The sequence below is a fragment of the Falco naumanni genome, chromosome 10 (genome assembly GCF_017639655.2).
Source record: "Falco naumanni isolate bFalNau1 chromosome 10, bFalNau1.pat, whole genome shotgun sequence".
Taxonomy (NCBI): Eukaryota; Metazoa; Chordata; class Aves; order Falconiformes; family Falconidae; genus Falco; species Falco naumanni.
This window is the reverse complement of record NC_054063.1, coordinates 29,913,168-29,931,479: the sequence shown is the minus strand read 5'-3', so window position 1 is coordinate 29,931,479 and position 18,312 is coordinate 29,913,168. Positions and strand designations below refer to the sequence as shown.

Here is an 18,312-nt window from a genome sequence, read left to right as displayed (position 1 = left end):
AGATAATGGGAATTGAGTTGCTGGCTCATTTGCAGCTGGTGAACTGCAAAAGCAGCACATGTAACAGACAAATCCCTTGGTGTTCTGCCAATTCTGTGATACCGGGAGCGTAGTAAGCCTCCCAGGATCAGGCTCATAGCTCTGGAATGTAAGTCCCGGTGCTACGCAACTCGCAAAATGCAACACTGAAATCAAAAGGAAGAACAGGTAGAAAAGCTCCAAGTTACTCGTAGCTTTCTCCCTTGCTAGTGAAGAACTGTTCAGCATCACCCTGATAAGCTTGTTTCCTGCCACCTGTTTGTAGCAGTCCTGCATGTCAGGCCACCATATCCTGCAGGTATCATTCTGCAACGCTTTCTGTAAGTTCAGTTTAAGTTTCCTGCCATTTCAATCTGGCAGGTACTGTGAATTACAAATCTCACAGCATTCCAAAAAAATTGGTTTCTATCCTGGATGTTCATACCACTAGCAACTCTGCACAATCGTTACTTAGCCGAGTACAGCGTATCGGTAAGTGTTGCTGGGATCAGCCCTCCTGACCCCTTTCCCTTGTCCCCTATAACGAAGTGCTGCAGATACATACCTGATACTGCCTGTTCTTACGCTTCCAAATAACGAAAGCTCATCAGCACTACAGTCAGCGTTTAAAAAGTCAAAACTTTCCAGTACTGTCTCCACCATTAGACTTTCCATAGATGAATGTTTGTGGTGAAGTGTCTTTAGCTGTTAACGGAATTGAAGGAAAATACTGTTATTTGTAGTTATCAAGCCATTTTGCATGAGTTCCTCGTTGTTTTTCAAATCACTTTTAATAAGAAAATCAATTTGCTTTTCTGATTTCATTCTTACAGATCAGGAAAGTTAGCTCTTGGTACAGCACTCTGATCCCAAAATAATGTTACTAATTAAATTCAAAATACGCTTCAATATTTTAATCTGCATGTATTCGTCTTTGGATTGTCATGTCTGTTAAGGCTGGGATGTGAGCTCATTTTCTCTGCATCTTCTGCCATCAGTGCAATTTTCACTTAGTCCCTGTTTCAGATCTCAAAGTAGCAATCTTAGGGGTCTGTTCTAGGAACTTTCATACCAATAATAGATTTCATGGGGCCACTAACTTTCTCCCCCTTGGAAAGGCAGCTTTGAGAGCACTTGGTTTATTTTTTCTAATTTCTATTTTTAAAGTGATTGCACTGGAATATGAAGTCAGTGCAGTTTTGTTAATGTCATTTATTATTCCAGACCTAAGGTACTGTAGGACTTCATCTAATCTCCCAAGTCTGGAGACTGGGACACACTGGCTCCACATACTACAATGCTACTATACTTGCAGTATAACCCACTGCCTGCAGAAAGCTCTTCTCCAGGACCCTTCCCCTAAAGAAAAAAGGTTTTCAGCATCATAGGACTTGTCAGACAGACGGAACTGCCTACAAAAGTTAAGTGATCCCGGGGAAACATTAGGTTTGATGAACTCATGCAGTCATCTCAAGGTATACTAAATCTGAAAAATAACAACAACGAAACCAAACATGCAGAGGCTCTGACATACAGTTCAGATTCTGCTTAGCCCAGAGTAGTTTTTGCTTTGAGTGCATGCAGTTTCTTAATTTTTTTTTCCAGATTATTGATCTGCACACAGCATTTGAAGGCTGTCTCCGAGAGATGCTGTGCAACATGGTGCTCCAGTTTAGCTGGCTCTCGAGGCTGCCTTTTCTGAGTAGTGCCTGACCTCTGGTGGCCAAACTTACTTTTTGGGAACGTGCTGCTGATAACGTGATTAAATCAAATTCACCACATGGTCATGGAACTTCTACAGTTTTAAGAGTAACAGTGGAAGCTACACCACCTACCAAGAGTAAAACACTACTATACCTTTAACTTATCCCTCAGAGATGAAACCTGGCACTCCAGTTTCTCTAGTTGGGCTTGCTTCACATCATGTAATTTCAACAAATTTAATACTTCTTGGAGAGTCTTATCAATTGACTTTGTATGTCCATCTAGTTTTAGGTCACTTGCAGAATTCAAGCTTTTCTGGCTAATGTCTTCTTGCTCTGCAAGATGGCGATTTCTGGTCTGGTTGAAAGAATCTCTTCTATCTTTGTGACGATTCAGAAAACTAGATGGGTTATTTGGAAATCCATCCACACACGGCGTCTTCTTCAGGATGTCTAGAGTTGTGTGATTTGAAGGAGGATGCTGTCGCTCTTCTGCACAAGCCTCTTGAATAATCACCAACGGTAATGTCCTATGGTCTAGAGCTGGAGTTGTATTTCTGGATTCTGTTCCCTTCTGATCCTCAGAGCTGAACGAGTCTGCCTCACTTGTCTCTGCAGGATTGTGAGGCTTGTTCCTCCCATGTACATCAAAATCACAGGCAGCCAAGTAGCTCAATATGCTGGGAGGCTGAGCTTCATCACTTGCATCCCCTTGGTTCTGCCTTTGTTGCAAAACAGACTGCAGCAAACAGATTCGTAAGTGAGCATACATGCAATTGAAAAGTGTAAGATACCGCCTAAGATACAGAACTACGGTTTCCTGTTCTAGGAAACATACACGCCCAAACTGATCGAAATCACAGGGCTTTTCTGCGCAGGGGAGCCTGGTCAGAATAAACCGGGCAAAAGAAACTATTAAAACAATGTATGAAGAGCTTACTGGATTAACCACGTGGAACAGCAGTAACTCTGCTTTAGATATTTCAGATGAAAGTTACAAAGTCAGCTAAAAAAAATGTTTCTGGAAAAAGAACCTGGCCAAGCAGCTTGCATGTCACATCTTCTCAGGACAGGATATGAAAATAGGGTTACAGGAAATGTTCATTTTGAAGAGTCCAACATACCCCATACAAATAATAAACCTTTCTGAAAAAACTGCATATTCTGCTGCCTTGTGAGGCTACACCAAACCTGCCTTAGACTTGATGTTAGGGGAACATATATATGATGTATTTGAGATGTAGGGCAGAATTAACAGGATCATAAAACAACCATTAAAACAAAACCCTCCCGAATGAACGAGAAAGAAGGCAACGTTTTCTGTTCCCCTGGGCTACACTTGGCAAAAAGCGGGCTTGAGGGAGAGGAAGGCTTGTTTCACACAGCACCTCTAAGATGTCGTTCTGCTCCACGGCTACTGAGGCAGACTGGACCCTAGTTTGATTCCCACTAGAGAATCACAGAGCAGATGCCCACCCCCCTACCGTTCTGGCTGCCAAGAGGAATATTTGGCAGGTTTGTTTTTTTTCTTTTACAAAATCTAAAATGGAACTCAAAAGAACAGGGGTTAAAAAAATTTGTATTACAAAGCCCCCAGATAAACTGCAAAGGCCCTGGAGTGCTACATTTTCACATTTCTGAGTGTGTTCTATCAAGAGCCTAATCTATTCCAAAAATCAAGTCCGAGGCTGGTGTTTTGCATTTTGCTTTCCTCTGCATACTCACCAGGTAGTACTTCTCTCTGAAGCTGGGAGTATTTGGTGGGGTCCAGTTGTATAATGAGCTCTTCCTGCTACCCACAGAAAACTTGGCAGTGGATCCAGGTGACAAAAACAGGTTCTCTGTGTCAAAGGGGCTGTAGCAGAAAACATAAATGCCTAAGTGTCAGTAAGACCAGAAAGCACAGAAACGTTTAGCAGCAGGAACAGCTGTTAGGACTTGAACTGTAATGTTTAGTAAACAACACAGGGAATAAAAGGAAGGAGTGATTGCCTCTCTGACCTGCATCCTTGACTGCAGCAGCAAAGAAAGAGGTAGGTGAAAAGGTTCTGTATTTTACACAGAATTCTCAGCGCCCTTTAGACAGAGATCCATGCCACAGTCTTTGGAAGTAAGAGTGCAACAGGCCAAGAGCCTGCAGTGCTCTCCATCCTTCCACAGTGTCCTACACTGACATCAGTGCTGGCAAGCTCAGCACAGGCTGCTTGCTGACAGCCACCAGCCTGACAGTGAGACATACACCTCACCAGATAGGAAGGAAATGTAACCCATGCAATAAAGGAAAACTATCATTAGTCCGTCTCCTGCAGAGCACACACTACATGGGAAAGCCACTAAAAACACTTCATTATCCTTCAAACATTAATAAACAACCCCTTTGGCTGGCACAGGAAGCTTATGCAGTGGTATATGGCAAGTTATGTGTTTCATACAGTCATGGATGAATCTAGTTCTAGCCCCAGAGGATACTAGCTATGGTCTACAAGAGTTTGACAAGTCCTGCTGTAAAGGCTTCCCGATTACCTACTACATCACAGCCATTAATTTCCCAACTTCTTTGCAAAGCAGCCTAAGCAAACTTGGATGAACTGTCTCCTCTCCCAAAACACAACTCAGCTAACCAGGACAGGGAAGACATATGTAAAGTTAAACACAGAAAGTTCATTTTTCCTACGTGCTACTTTAGTTCCCTACTTGTACGCCTTGTAGCACTGAAAGAAAATGTGTTTTATCCACTTGAGTACTGGCATTTTGAAAAAAAGTGAATTGTTTATAACAAATCTGTAATCTCATAGATGTGAACATAGTGACCAAACAGTAGCATTTAGCTGTACAACATAGAACCACTAGAAGTCTGAAAAGATCCAAACGAAAACAAGGACTAACCAATTACAGGGAAATTAACTTCTCTGTAGCAGAAGCTGAAAAGCAGAGTTCCAATTCTCTCCAGCTTCTCATGTTGCACAGGGACAATTCTCAACAGTATCCTGCAGCGCAACACACCGCTGTTTTCCTCAGTGTGGAGGTAATGCTCTGCGAGCTCGCCTAATACAGGTTAATTGGCTAAATTTACCAGTGTCACCCAGCTGGGGTTCATCAAACAGGCCAGTTCCATGAAGTCACATTAACAACCATCTGCACTGTCTCACTATGCAGAAAATAAATCGGGTTTCTGACAGTAAGAGCCTTTTAGCCAGAGCCTGCTATGTTTACTGGTGGAAGCAAATTACTCCCCATCCATGGCATTTCGTAAGAAAAGTCACAGGGATCCATTCCTCGGATTTTTCATGTTGAGCTTTTAATATAGCAATGAAGTAATGCAAAATGACGCTTCGGAGGAAATGGACAGGAATAACAAGTTAAATCTGTTTTGCCCCTTTGACAATTACTAAAACCCTCTGGCAAAACGCAGCTCTTCAGCTACCCTCCAAACAAGTACATGCTCCCTGTTACTGCAAGATAACAAGCTGAGAGACCAAAGCCAAGGGTGAAGGAAAGAACAAAGTCTGCTCTAAAGCATCTATTATCTTTTGGCTGTAAGCTCTCTGGGCATGATCCATCCTCTTGTTCCACATTCATACAGCAAACAAAACACCACACTGGGACAGATCTACGAATTCATCTCTCTCAGCATCTTGACATTAACAGAAGGCAGCAGGGGATATTCAGGGGAAAAGCAAAGGAAATAAGTCAAATATAGTAGGCTTTCCCCAGACACATACTCAAATTTGAGGCAATCCACAGCTTAGATCTGATGCACCAGACTTTGCAAGCAGACTATTACCTTTAATTGCCACACGCTTTTTCTTAGCTTGTCTAGTCACTTCCTGAAATCATTGATACAAAATCTCTGTGTAGGTCAAAAGTATTCAGAACTTTCATTATTTAACTTTAAATTGTGGAACAAGTACTCTGAGAGGGCGGGAGGTGGGGCAGGTGTCTCTGTGGCTGTACTGAGAGAAACGGTAGCTGATCATTTCTTTCTACATCCTCCACAGCAAACATCTATATGCCTGCACAGTATTATCCAGCAACACCTTTTCAAGGCTGAAAAAATCTGTTAAAGAAAGCAGCCCCACATGTCTGATCATCATTGTTGTCCCATTCTGCTTCTATATTGCCAAACATGTTGGCCTTTGGTTATGATTAATTACAATACCGGCACTAAATTCATGACAATGCTATCATTGTTAAGGCCAACGTAAATGCAGCACATAACGCTCCTTCAGCTTGCCTTAGCACCATTGCAGGACTTCAGTGTCCAGCTCCAAAATACACGTGCCCAGCCTGACCTTGAAGGGGTTTACAATTCATCGGCGCTCATGTTTCCTAGACTGAACCTCCCACAAACACCAGCAGCTTTGCATCCGCACACATTCAGAGGTACCTCAGCCTTGCCAGCACTGAGCATGGATTTCCACTGAGATATTATTTTGCCATAACCACCAAACCTGTGATGGGATGAAATGCTTCAGATTTCTACCATTTCCCTCAACCTGTTGCATTTTTCTGTTGGGTGTGTAAGGAGGACGCTTCCTTGTTTACGCTCTCAGAGGAACAGAAGGAATCAGACAGAACACGTAAGAGCTGAACTCAGTTCAGTCTTCAGCCCCAGAGACTCTGCCTTCCTTTCTCCCACTGCCAAGACTGTGCCCTAATCCCTCCCCTTCTGTCCAGTTGCTCCATGTATTAAACAGCACTGGGCCAGAAGGGCTCTTGGTGGATAGACCTGTCCGAACCCCACTACCAAGCCTGCGAATCCAGGCTTGCATTAATCCAGAAAAAGCTCTGGTCAATGGGATTGGACTTGCTGTTAATCAGGAGATTTCTTTTATGCATTTTGAATATAAGTGAAAATGCCCACGCAACAGTGTGATTGTTGTTAGGTCTCTCCTACCTATTAAAGCATAACAAGCACCGGTTTCAAGGTTAGTACAGCCTATCACAAGACTAAGCTATGAAACATCACTTCCATCAAAAGCACAGACATGCACTGATGGACTACATGAGTAACTACCTATTCACATAAGTTTTCATCTATAAGAGCAAGACCGGCAGTAGGTATGTATCCAAAAATACAGACTTCCCTGGTTTTATTCTCCTTTACTTTTTTTTTTTTTTTTTTTTTTTTTTTTTTTTTTTTAAATCCTACTCCAGGAATGCTTTGAAAGCCAGGCCAGCACACGCTCAAAGCGGCAGAAATCAGGAGAGTGGTTCTGGCTGGCTGGTACCCTTAGATCCCAGTACGGGGTGCTAACTGAAGTTCTGAAAAGAGAATACAAGCTTTCTCTTTGTCCCTCATGTAAGAGACAGAATTCAGACTGCTATTTAAGTTGGCAAAAAAACCAAAGCCTTTTGCCAAACTGGCCAACAAAGCCACTCTGCAACAGACCCAAGCTCATTCACACTCTTCATGGCATAATCTATAAAGGAGTCGAAGGAACTTTTGTTAGGAGTCCAGAAGACTAGTGGCCTATTTAAAGAAAATATACATTTAGAAATGGAAGAGTGATCTACATTTGGATTTCTCACAAAGCAGGTCTAGACTGAAAGCTTGCTTCTCAGGGAAGTTTGGGCAAATCAGCTGGATTTGTTTAGCTATTCTTAAAGAAAAAAAAACAACTGTTATTTTGAGTGCTCTATCTTTGAAAATAGAAACTCCCTGAGTTATCACCACAAAACTTCTCTTTTGTGTAAACAACTTCACCAAAACAGGCTGTCAAAGAGGAGGAGCCTGCCAGATCTGCACAGAAGTGCTCTGGAGAATCCACTTGGTAGGATACCAATGCATTTCACAGACCTTAAACACAGCAGAGACATGCAGCCGGAGTTCTCTCATATACTGAAAAATTCCAAGTGAGGATTAACTCCCAAAGAAAATGCGTCACCGCTAACCCTGCCTCAGCTGTTGCCAGCTCTAAAAGCTGGATGATGGTTGTCTCAAATGCCATAGAAATGCTCATCTTGCCAATCAAAAGCTACACCCTGAGCTGCAAGCTACTGCAACAATAAAGTGTCAACATAAGTTGTATTCTTCTAGAAAGTTTATTCACAAATATCTCCTTTGGAGATTTAGGCTGTTATCTGAGAAACTATGCAATATCCCAGAATAAGAAGGGGTTTTCCTTGTACGGTCCTTTTATAGGAACAACTTGTGTGCATAATCATTCACACAAGTTACTGACAGCCAGGAAAGGCAAGCAAGTAGATCCAACAAAAGTAAATGAAGTGAATCTGTTAGATGCCATTTGTGTGGGTTAACAAGAGAGTAGAAACGATTTCTTCCAGACTCCACCGTGAACGTGCCATCTCTCGGTACAGCACTTCCCATATTAGGGCAAAACCAGATTTTATAACCAGTTCAATAAATAAAGTATGTCTCCTTCACTGCACAAGTGTAACTTCTAAGATGTTAGACTTGAAGTCAGGCAAAAAGGGACCTCCCTTATAAGAAAAGCATCTTTGCAAGCAAAGGGTTCTGTCTGCAGTCCTTTCTGCTCCAAAACTTCATATAGAGCTTTTGATCATTTTATATCCAGATTAAACCTGTTTCAAGTTTTGGTGGTGCTTGTTGCAGGGTGAGAGATGACAAATGAAGGCATCACACGTTGCAGGGATGTACAAGAGCCCATATATCCTCCCGTGCCCTGCTTTGCTCCTTCCTTCCCCAATATTAAGGCATATGAATGTCAAAATGATATTTTAATTGGCTTTCATTTAAAAAGGCTGTCATTTTAAAAAGCTACTTTTACTTTTTTTTTTAAATATAATGCAATAATTCCACGCAGTTTTCAATAACTCTGCCATGAATGTCTCCGCTTTCAAATTCAAATGGGAATACATACGTAACTTGGCACAAGCAAGGGGAAGTTTCATAGGGCATATAATGCAAGATCACAGCAGGCTTCTGGAATGAGGCTTTGTTGCCCAACTAATTAGTGGCTCAGCTTCTCAAATAAGAAACAGAGGCCTCAAAAGTCTCAGAGCAGCTGCAGCGCCTCACCAAAACAAAACATATACTGATGCCCATTGTTAGATCTCAGGAGGAAAAAAAAGTGTGATAAACAACAGGTGTGGGCAAAACTGCTGTGTGAGTTTTATTTTCAAACACACACATTGCTGTAAGTCAATGAGAAATATTTTCAGATGCTGTTGCCAAGACTCATTTTCCAGCCCAACAGCAAGTTTCAAGAACCACAACACACACAACAGACGTTGATCAATAAAGCTTTTCTTTCCCGAACCCCAGAAATGCAACCTGAAAGCTGTTTATCAACACCTGAACAGGAATTGCAACAGAAAACCTTTGTGGCATTTCTCCTGTTGTGGCTTAAAAGGCTGTGATAAAGTTTAAGTTAAATGATGCTCCCAAAGGTAATTAAAAAGTAGAAACAGGGTATTAAGACCTGGGAAAAAAAAAATCAAGTCCAATTGTAAAATGTATTTGGTTATTTCACCCTAAGGACAGGGAAAATTTTCTCTTACTGGAAGATCTGTTTGACTTTTGGGCACATTGGTAGACCACACATTTAACACATACAAGCTTTTTTGTCTCAGAGTAATTTTTAAGAAAACAAGAAACCAGCATGGCCTGAGAAAAGTTGTACAAGGCTGACTTATAAGCAAGTCTGGCCTCCAAGGCATAGCTCCCTGCCCTTCCTAATCTAAACACCGCTCAGTTTCTGCTTTTCCTAGAGAGAGCCTGTATCCACAAGTCATCACACAGTAGAAAGGCCGAAAGAAGGTCCTTATCACGCAGGTGTGTTCAAATGCCTGTTTGCCATGTTGGGCTGGGAAGAACCGAGGACTGCAGTAAGCCATACACAGAAGTACAAGTGAGGAGTGCCTATTGTTTAGTTGGGTGTGTTTCACTAAGATGGTGAGAATTAACCCCTGGACAATAGTAAATGGAAACAGGTTTAAAAGTTTTGATTAGCAGCAGACAAGACTCTCAGTATGGATCAAGAGTCCCATAAAGCAGAAATAACAGTACTACCTCAAAAACCTATGCTGGTCCGTCTAGAGTGAGGAAGTTCCAGTGCAGCATCCACAAAAGTGAGAATTTGCTTTTAATAACATCAGTAATTCACAATCAAAATCACTTTACAGATTTAAATCACAAAACAATTTAACAAATCACAGGCACCATGAAAATACTCAGCTATTTTAAAAGTGCACCTGTGGCCAAGCTCCCCTGTAGTGCATGAACAGGCCTTATGTAGAAATCACAGTGCAAATATGAAGGTCCTAAGTCTTTGGGAAAGCTTTTTTTAACAGACTGGGGCCTGTTAAAAGTGATTGTCCTAGAATTCCACTACTTTTTTTTTTTTTCCTCCATTGTGCCTAGAAGCTGCTATTTTCCCTTTCATTTAATCATCTTTAATATTATTGTCCATGCTTTATAGATGTACATACATTGCTTGGAGCCAGACTTGAACGCTCATTCTGAGGGGCAGTAAGCTAAGTAAAAGCCTACTGGCCAGTTTACGTGGCTAGCCACGGCTCTGGTAACATAAACACAAAGAACAAAAAAGGGTCTTAGAATTAGCTTCTGTCCCTTTTCCCTCCCCTTCCTGAGGCCTGGTCCCAGAGTCAGAGATCAGGCACAGTAGCTGGGGTTGCTGTGAGCAAGCACGAGGCTGCTATCTATCCTGCACCTGCTCTGCAAAAAGAAGAAGGACTATGATGTTGAATGCTACTAACGCACTTAGGAGCCTTTTAATTTATTTCAGATGTTTAGCTCCAGCTTTTTTCCTTTGAAGCTGTACTTACTTCCAGAGGACCTCCAACTGTAACTTGATCGTGCCCAGTTCAGTTATATCCACAATGATTGCCTGAGGCTTGGTTGTAAAGAAGTTTATGCTGTCACATGTCACGACACCAACCAGAATAGTAGCCAGTCCTCGCAGCTCTGTCACCTAAAAGGACAAACACATCCATTTTTCATCTTACCAGACAATCCTAAGTCACATGTGTGGGAAAAAAAGAACACCCCAGGCTCAAATCTGCTCTGAGGCCCACAAACTTAATCTTGATACTCAGTTCTGGGCTCCTAAACTGTTGTGAGACGGTAACCCCACAAGGAATACGCCAGATAGCTAGTAAAGAGGAAGGGAGTTCCATGAGTTGGGGAGAGACAGAGCTCTACAGCACTTCTGACAACAGCATTTGGTAAACTACGATTTTAAGAGAAATTAGTCTGAAATTTGGGAAGCCTAGCTCTGTTACACATACAAACAGTTGTCATTTATAGTACAGAGTCTACCTTGTACATATTAGAACAACTTTCATAAAAATATATATATTACAGACAAGTATATTAGCCTACCTACACCAGGCTATTTCAGCTCTCAATTGCCTAAAGGATCTGGACGCACACCTGGCTGCATCTACTGTGACCTAACCGTCCTGAACTCAGCTGCGGACCAAAACTGGAACTTGTGTCAGTTCTTCCTTCTAGCTCTGCAGGTGGCTCTGAGTTTGTTATCAATACAGGGACAGGCCTGTGTTTTTTTCCCAGGCTGGCACTTTGCTTCTTCAGCTACTTTAAAAATCAAACCTAACCAAATGCTCGCTATTAAAACATACTTCCAATTGAAGATCAGATTGTTCTAGAAGCACATAAAGCATCAGACTCAGCACAGAATTTTAGCACAAGTGCCTAAAGTCCACTTCAGGAATTAGTTATATGCCTACATCTCCTTTAAAAGCCAGCAAAAGTTATGTTGCTAGGCTCCTCTTGGAACACTCTTTGGCACTCCTCAATTTTTTTTTTAAATTTTTTTTAAAAAAACTGCTATGTATTTATACTGGGCAGATTATTACGTACCAAGTGGAAAGAGCAGGAGGGTGTGGAGAACATTAGTCAGTGAACTTTCATAAGCTGACAAAAAGAGTAAAACTATCATTGTCATACAAAGTAATACAAATCTTTACAACTATTATGGGAAAACAGGGATCTGAGTTAGCCTCTCACCTGATCTTCATTGTGCAGTGGCAGCAAAAAATGCATTGCAAGCACATTTCCAAAGGCTATGCTGGCAAGATGCCAAAAAGACTCTCCTATGTAACCCAGTTCTTGCTGCCAGATAGGAGGAAACATTGCAATAGCTGCCTAACACAGCTGCCAAAACTTGAAACCCTGCACTGGCACAGTTTCCTAGTAGAATAGGATCCAGCACAGCCTTCGATCTCAGCTCCTTTTAGGCTGACAGGAGTCATGCTGCAGAGTCCAGCCCAGAAGAGATGTCAGACTACAGTGGAAATGCTGTTTAAGGATTAACTCCACCTGCTAGGGAAGTGCCAGAACCAATGCCAGGGGCAGCTGCACAAGGTCTGCAAAAACTATAAGCTTCCCCTAAGGGGTACCCATAACGTGTCATCTACGCATCACAGGCCACTAGCACCAGTCCCTTACTCTTAAGGATACGACCTCTTCTGAGGCCCTTTAGAGATCTGAAACTTCTTTAAATAAGGGTATAAAGTACAGACAGTTTGTACCAGCATGTAAATGCCATTGTTCTTTGCCAATATGGACCATCTCTGGAGTAAAACATGGCAAAAGAATCTGCAGTGCACCCAGATAAAGGGATGTTTGAACTACAGATTCAAAACTTACACATGTGCAGCAGTTACATGTTTTCCAAATATGTATTTCCCTTTTTCAATAGAGAACAGAACTCCAGGCAGTTAAAATTCCACAGGGGTGATACAAATAATATCTACACACACATCTTTTTGTCTCCACATTTAGACTTTACCCTTGAAAATCCCAGACATTGATCTAGGACTTTGTTTCTTAAAACCCAAAACAAAATACAAAGCCAAAACAAAATACAAAGCCAAAAACCCAAGAGACTAACAAAACAACAACAACAAAAGAAAAAACAAAACAAAAAACCCCCACAACAACCACACATACCACACTTCAGAACGTGGGAAAGCAGACGCACTAATACAGTTACCAGTGCCAAGAGCAGAGGAAAAAACAGAAGTAGATGTCCATTCAGTAGGCAGAACCAATTAACTCCCATTTTTAAGAAGTTTGAGAAGCCCTTGATAACCTAACAGGTAAGTCGTATGGCAGAAGACCTGTTATCCCACTAATTCCAATCCAACCATTATACACCACACCTTGATTTCAAACTTCTCATGGAGATTGGGTATGAAAATCTTTTCTTCCTCATCCCATGTTTGGCTGTCATCAGTCTCAATCTTGCCTTTCAACCTCCATTTTTGGCGTCCCAGTCGCACAAACACCTAGAAACCACAAAGAAAAAAGCATGTTCGGTTAACATATCCCAGAATGTTCACTTCAGTCCATGGGTCTCACGCTGTTCCAGTACCACAGAAGCAAAGCCATTCCTTTGAGCACTATACATTTAGGAACTTGGATAAAGAAGATCAGAGACAGGAATTCAGGTTCTGGGTTTTAACTCCTTAAGTCGGTGCCAAATGACACATCCCACCCATTCTACAAGAATTGCAAAACAACGTTGCAATAGCAAGTGTAGCGGTACTGAAACACAAGGCACCCTGGAATTCATCTGGAACTGTTAGAAGTAGGAGACTAACCCAGTAAGATACTAAGACACGCACAAATCATGCCAAGGGCAGTCTTCCAAGAAACAGGCAGCAACTGTTACTTGATTCCAAGGCAACTTTGAAGACAAAGCCCTGACAGGTTGGTTTTGATAGACAATCACTGCTATCTTTTAAACCCTTTCATAACACTTGAATCACACCTTTCCCTCTCCCAGTCTCAGAGGCCAACATAATAGCAAGTGTGCCAAAGCACTGGTCTCATCAGGACAGTGCACACTTATCACAGTTTCCTGCTCGCCTTCTACATGTTGCACCCTTGCTCTCCTGTTCCACTACTGCAAATGCACAACAGTAAAATAAAAGACAAAATTAATTGCTGTATACTGCACCTCATACTGGTCCCCTGGGCAAAGACGTGCAAAGCCCACCAACCCTGAAAAGAGAAAGAAAAATCTTAATGCTTGTAGATTCTTACGATGTCCCCCAAAGCCTCAACTTGCAATAAATAGTGACTATCACTAACACCTCCCTGTGCTCAACTCTGTGCAGAAGCTATACGACCAGCCTCAAACACTCTTAGAAGGCCAAACTTTAATTAAGCTGAGGAAAGAAAGCTTGTCAGCTTCTATATTCAGATATAAATTACCATTGCAGATCTGTTTTATAGCACTGAAGCAAACAGAAGTTTGCCAAAATTCAGGTCAGGGTCTCATCCAGAAAGCCAGTGGAAGCAACTGACATTGAATAAATGGACTCTCAGCAGATCAGATTGCTACGTAGGAAACACAAAATCAATTGATGGGTCTTGAAGAAAACTAGAAAGGAACATACCTTTCATCTTCAAGTGAAACTCTCCCAAATGGACCTCCAACGCCCCTTCTATAAAGCACATGTCCTAGAAGAAAGACTGAACAGTGACTATGACCGAAAAGCAGCGCAGAGTAGCTACCTTCCCATACACACCATTTTAAAGGACTTTGGCTCTTTAAAAAAAAAAACAAACAAAAAAAAAAACAACAAAGAAAACCAATAAAAGCCCACATATACACACAGACATTTTCACTAGTGGAGGTTGATACAGGGTCCATTCATGCTACTCTTGAGAAAGAAAATCAGGGTGCTGCTTCACAGAAGAGTGGAACTACTCGAGCAGTTCATTGTCAGTTACCTTCCACTACTTGTTTTGTAAAAGTAACATAAAATTCATTATTTAATTCTCATCCCATTACTTCCAGTGGAAGTCATAATGGACCCTAGTATTAAAGCAGAAATTCAAAAGATTTTTCACTTGCCTTCATGAATGCATGAAGCCAAGCTGAGCAAGACCAAAAAAGCGCACAGAATTCAGGAGCTTTGCCTGTAAGGTATTTGTCTCGCAAGCTTCAGTTCACATTACGTACTTATATTTCATTCACATGTTCAATTTTTAACCCGCACCATTAGAAAACGCCATCAGCAAGTCCTAGTACATTTTTTGCTAATGAACAGCCAGGTCTTCATTACATGTGTGTAGTATTTCCTACCTCTGTGCATTCTTGGAAGTTCTTGTAAAGCTCCACTAGGCTCTCTCTGGAGGCCTTGGTGGAAGGAGACAAGGAAAAGGCATGTTTCATATTAGCGGCCCCATCTCGTAGTCTGCACTGGATACAGTAAGCTTCATAGAGTTCTTCTACCTTTATGGTTTGGGAAGTGGGGGAAGAATGAACAAAAGTTACCCTGGCACAGTTTTAGAAAAGAACATCAGTAGTCTTTCTTGGCGGGAAAAAAAAAAAAAAAATAAAAAAAAAAAAACCAAAAAACACACAAACCACATAAAACCAAATCCCACTATCATAGGACTGCAGAATGCTGCAACTCCTGCATTTTACAGACTGACTGGAGTGCAACAGTTTGTAGACATACCTACAAAAAAGCATGGATATTGAAAAACAGTTACCTCTGCTATTATCAGACTAGGAGACAAGGAGCAGAGTAACACTTTGTTCAGGGAAAGATTACTTGGGAGCAGAAAACTGACTCCTTCGATACAGAATAAAACACCTACACCTTTAGCCATGTCAGAGGAGAGATTTCGTTCCTTTGGAAGAAGCTGGCAGAGAGCAGACACGCACTCTACAGAACTGCCCATTTGGCCCCTTGTGGGAAGCAGGGGGTGAACACGTAAGTCTTCCCACAGCGGCGTTTTCTGAATAAACTGTTAAGAGTATGCAAACTGGCTTCACAGGCAAACTCAGGTTGGGTTGCGCCCAACATTCAGCCTGAATAGAACCATTCAAGAAAATAAATAAATAAAAATCTCCTTCTGTAAAAAAAGAGCAATTACAGCTTTCAGAAAGTACCCAGCATTATTCCCCTTCACATTAATTTTAGTCAGAGTACTTTCTATTTGGATAATTTGCTTATATAGCAGCGTAAGCCTTACATGTATAAGATATAAAACCCCTTACCTTGCTTATGTGAAACTCCAGTTTCCTGATGTATCTCTCCACAGAGCGGATTTGCTTTTGAAGAGGGGAGAGAGAAGGGGATTGAAGACATTATTTCTTAAGCATGCCTTTAAGTAACACAGTAGACACATCATCCATTTTTCTGTATTGGTAACATTTCATCTCATCCTCAATAGTCCTACCTTATCCAGGTCATAGTAGAAAGCCTAAAAGAGAAATAACACAGGCTGAACAGAAGAGCACGTGTATTTGTACGTACTAGCAACACTTTCATACTTACTGCAAGACACTATTGAGAACTCTAAGTTACACTAAGATACATTGCTTACTACAAGAAGACAGTTCAACATTTTTAGACGTAGTCTCATTTTCTGTTCATGGTTGGCTGCTTTTTGCAGATGCTTGAAATGAGACAGTAAGAGTCTCACCACCAGCTACAACAAGGACTTGGATATTGGTCATGGTACATGAGAGTTTCAGATATTTATTTTTTTAATCTAGATATTATTTCCCAAATGAAAGGTAAAGCTGGTTCTGCCAGTTGTCTTTTCATTAGCACTGCTGCTGAAGGTACTTCTAGGGACTTGTGAACATGACAGAATCTAGGTTACAAGGACACATTCACCAACTACAGAAAACAAAGCCCAATCTTTATCACCTTTTCTGTCCCATGCAGAGTCAGGTATGAACACTGATCACTAAACAGACAAGGAGATACCATTCCCATAAAGGAACACTATCTGAAGAACACTGTTGGATACTGAAAATGAAAAATCCCAAGCTTAATTCTCACATCTAGAGCTAACTTGCTTGGTAAATTTCCAATTGTGATACCCTGCTGGCCCTCACCTCAGTGCTCTAACTGGAAAACCCCCGAGAGTCCCAGGTGCGAGCAAGCATCTACTTTTGTGACTTTAAAAATAAGGTCATTAAAGTATTTAACATAAAAAATATCTTACCAATCTGGAGTTCCTTTTTGTATCTTTATGTCGACCAGAGAGATAATCCAATTCAGCCTGATGTGCTTCCAAGTATTCACTGGAGAGGAAGAAAACCCAGTGTTACATTCTTCTGGTACATTCATTGTAACACCTCCTCAAAGAATTTTTCAGCAGAATGTTATAAAGCAACCTCCTTCACTAGGAAGGCTTCTCTCCTTTCACTCTCTAGAGATGTAAATGGCTATATGAAGGGATATGGGTCAACAGATGACAAAGGGCGTTTCCATAGACAAATATTTGTCCTAAATTCAAAGTCACTCCTAGAGGAGCATCTGTGCACAACAGGTGCCAGAAGATGCTAGTTACTGTTACCTAACATTTAAAGATGCTTTATATTAGGAATCCTCCTGAATTGTTTTTACTCCTCCAGGATGTGGAATGCTACAGTGCAATTCAAAAAAGCCACCACTGCTGTCCAAGGTATATACAGGTACACACTGCACTCAGATATTCTCTATTTCTTGTTTCCCTTCATCTAAAATAGACCATTCAAGTGAAAGATAGGCTTTATTCTGGGAATGCGAGGCAAAATAAAACAAGACAGTAGAGCTGAAAGTACTACTAAAGGCAAGAGAAAAGGAGGGATGTTGGAGGAAAACAGCAAGTTCTAACACACACAGAACCCATCTCCTATCTCCTTTTCAGATTTCTCTAATTACTCCTGCTTGGTCCTCTGGAAACTTTTATGTAAAGTAGAGAGGATCAGTTCATTTGTTGAGCAAGTCTCTTACAGTCACTGAGGAGTAAGAATTCATCAACCAACCCTATTTTACAATATCAAAGAATTGCAACACGAAACACGTGCACTACGAAACCAAGCTCATAGGAGTACTCCACATGTAAGGGAGAGGACATGTCATTCAGTGTTATAGCAAACAGAGCTGAATACCATCTTTTATTATGCTAGACAACTTCTTAATGTAACCATTACTTTTTCCAGAATGAGAATTATCCTGCAAGGTGTGAAGCACTTGATGCCAGTTGGCTTCTATAGAGTTGCTTGCATGCAAGGGTTGTCCCTTAGGAGATCCCACAGGACCTTAAACTGTTTCTGCTGAGACCATCTTCTTCCAACTTTGCTTTTAATACACTGCAGACTTAGGTAACTTTTTCCTCTTATGCTTAAATGGGAAGAAAAGTCACCTGGTAAATCCTACATTATAAGACACAGTCTCCGAGCAGTCAAAATAACCTAATTTTAGACAGCTGCACTTCTTCACATTTGCTTTGATGCATTTAATTTTCTCACTGTTACAAAACCAGTTCTCCCAAGACATCCAGTGTCTCCAGCATTCAGTTGTCTGCTCTTTACATGTACCTATTAACAGCTCAGTGCAGAAGTAGCCAAGGCTGGTGGCAGAAAAGAATTCACTTACCTTTTAGATTTAAGTATGTTAGAATTGCCAGTTTGATGTACCCAGATGATTAACAGAATAAAGAGTTATTGGAATGATACCCAGATGGTAAACAGAATAAAGAATTATTTTCTATAGCTATAAAGAAATAGGACATAAAGCACGTTCTGTACTAAAATTTCAAGTCACTCCAGCACCAAGTGGACTTAGTCTGCATCTACTTAAAATTTGGGCTTTGCATTGC

At 41.2% G+C, this 18,312-nt stretch overlaps 1 protein-coding gene across 5 annotated transcripts in view; it reads right to left on the bottom strand.

The window, feature by feature from the left end:
- Positions 1-18,312, bottom strand: part of RIPOR3 (RIPOR family member 3) — a 54,274-nt gene that overhangs the window by 7,805 nt on the left and 28,157 nt on the right. For all 5 annotated transcript variants that reach the window (XM_040608928.1, XM_040608925.1, XM_040608926.1 and 2 more), the window contains 11 exons: positions 16,672-16,750; positions 15,895-15,918; positions 15,713-15,766; positions 14,789-14,938; positions 14,097-14,160; positions 13,655-13,698; positions 12,855-12,980; positions 10,494-10,639; positions 3,447-3,576; positions 1,876-2,460; positions 584-723 (listed from right to left, as the gene is read on the bottom strand). In XM_040608928.1, the coding sequence (XP_040464862.1) occupies positions 584-723; positions 1,876-2,460; positions 3,447-3,576; positions 10,494-10,639; positions 12,855-12,980; positions 13,655-13,698; positions 14,097-14,160; positions 14,789-14,938; positions 15,713-15,766; positions 15,895-15,918; positions 16,672-16,750 (1,542 nt within the window). The remainder of the gene's footprint in view (positions 1-583; positions 724-1,875; positions 2,461-3,446; positions 3,577-10,493; positions 10,640-12,854; positions 12,981-13,654; positions 13,699-14,096; positions 14,161-14,788; positions 14,939-15,712; positions 15,767-15,894; positions 15,919-16,671; positions 16,751-18,312) is intronic.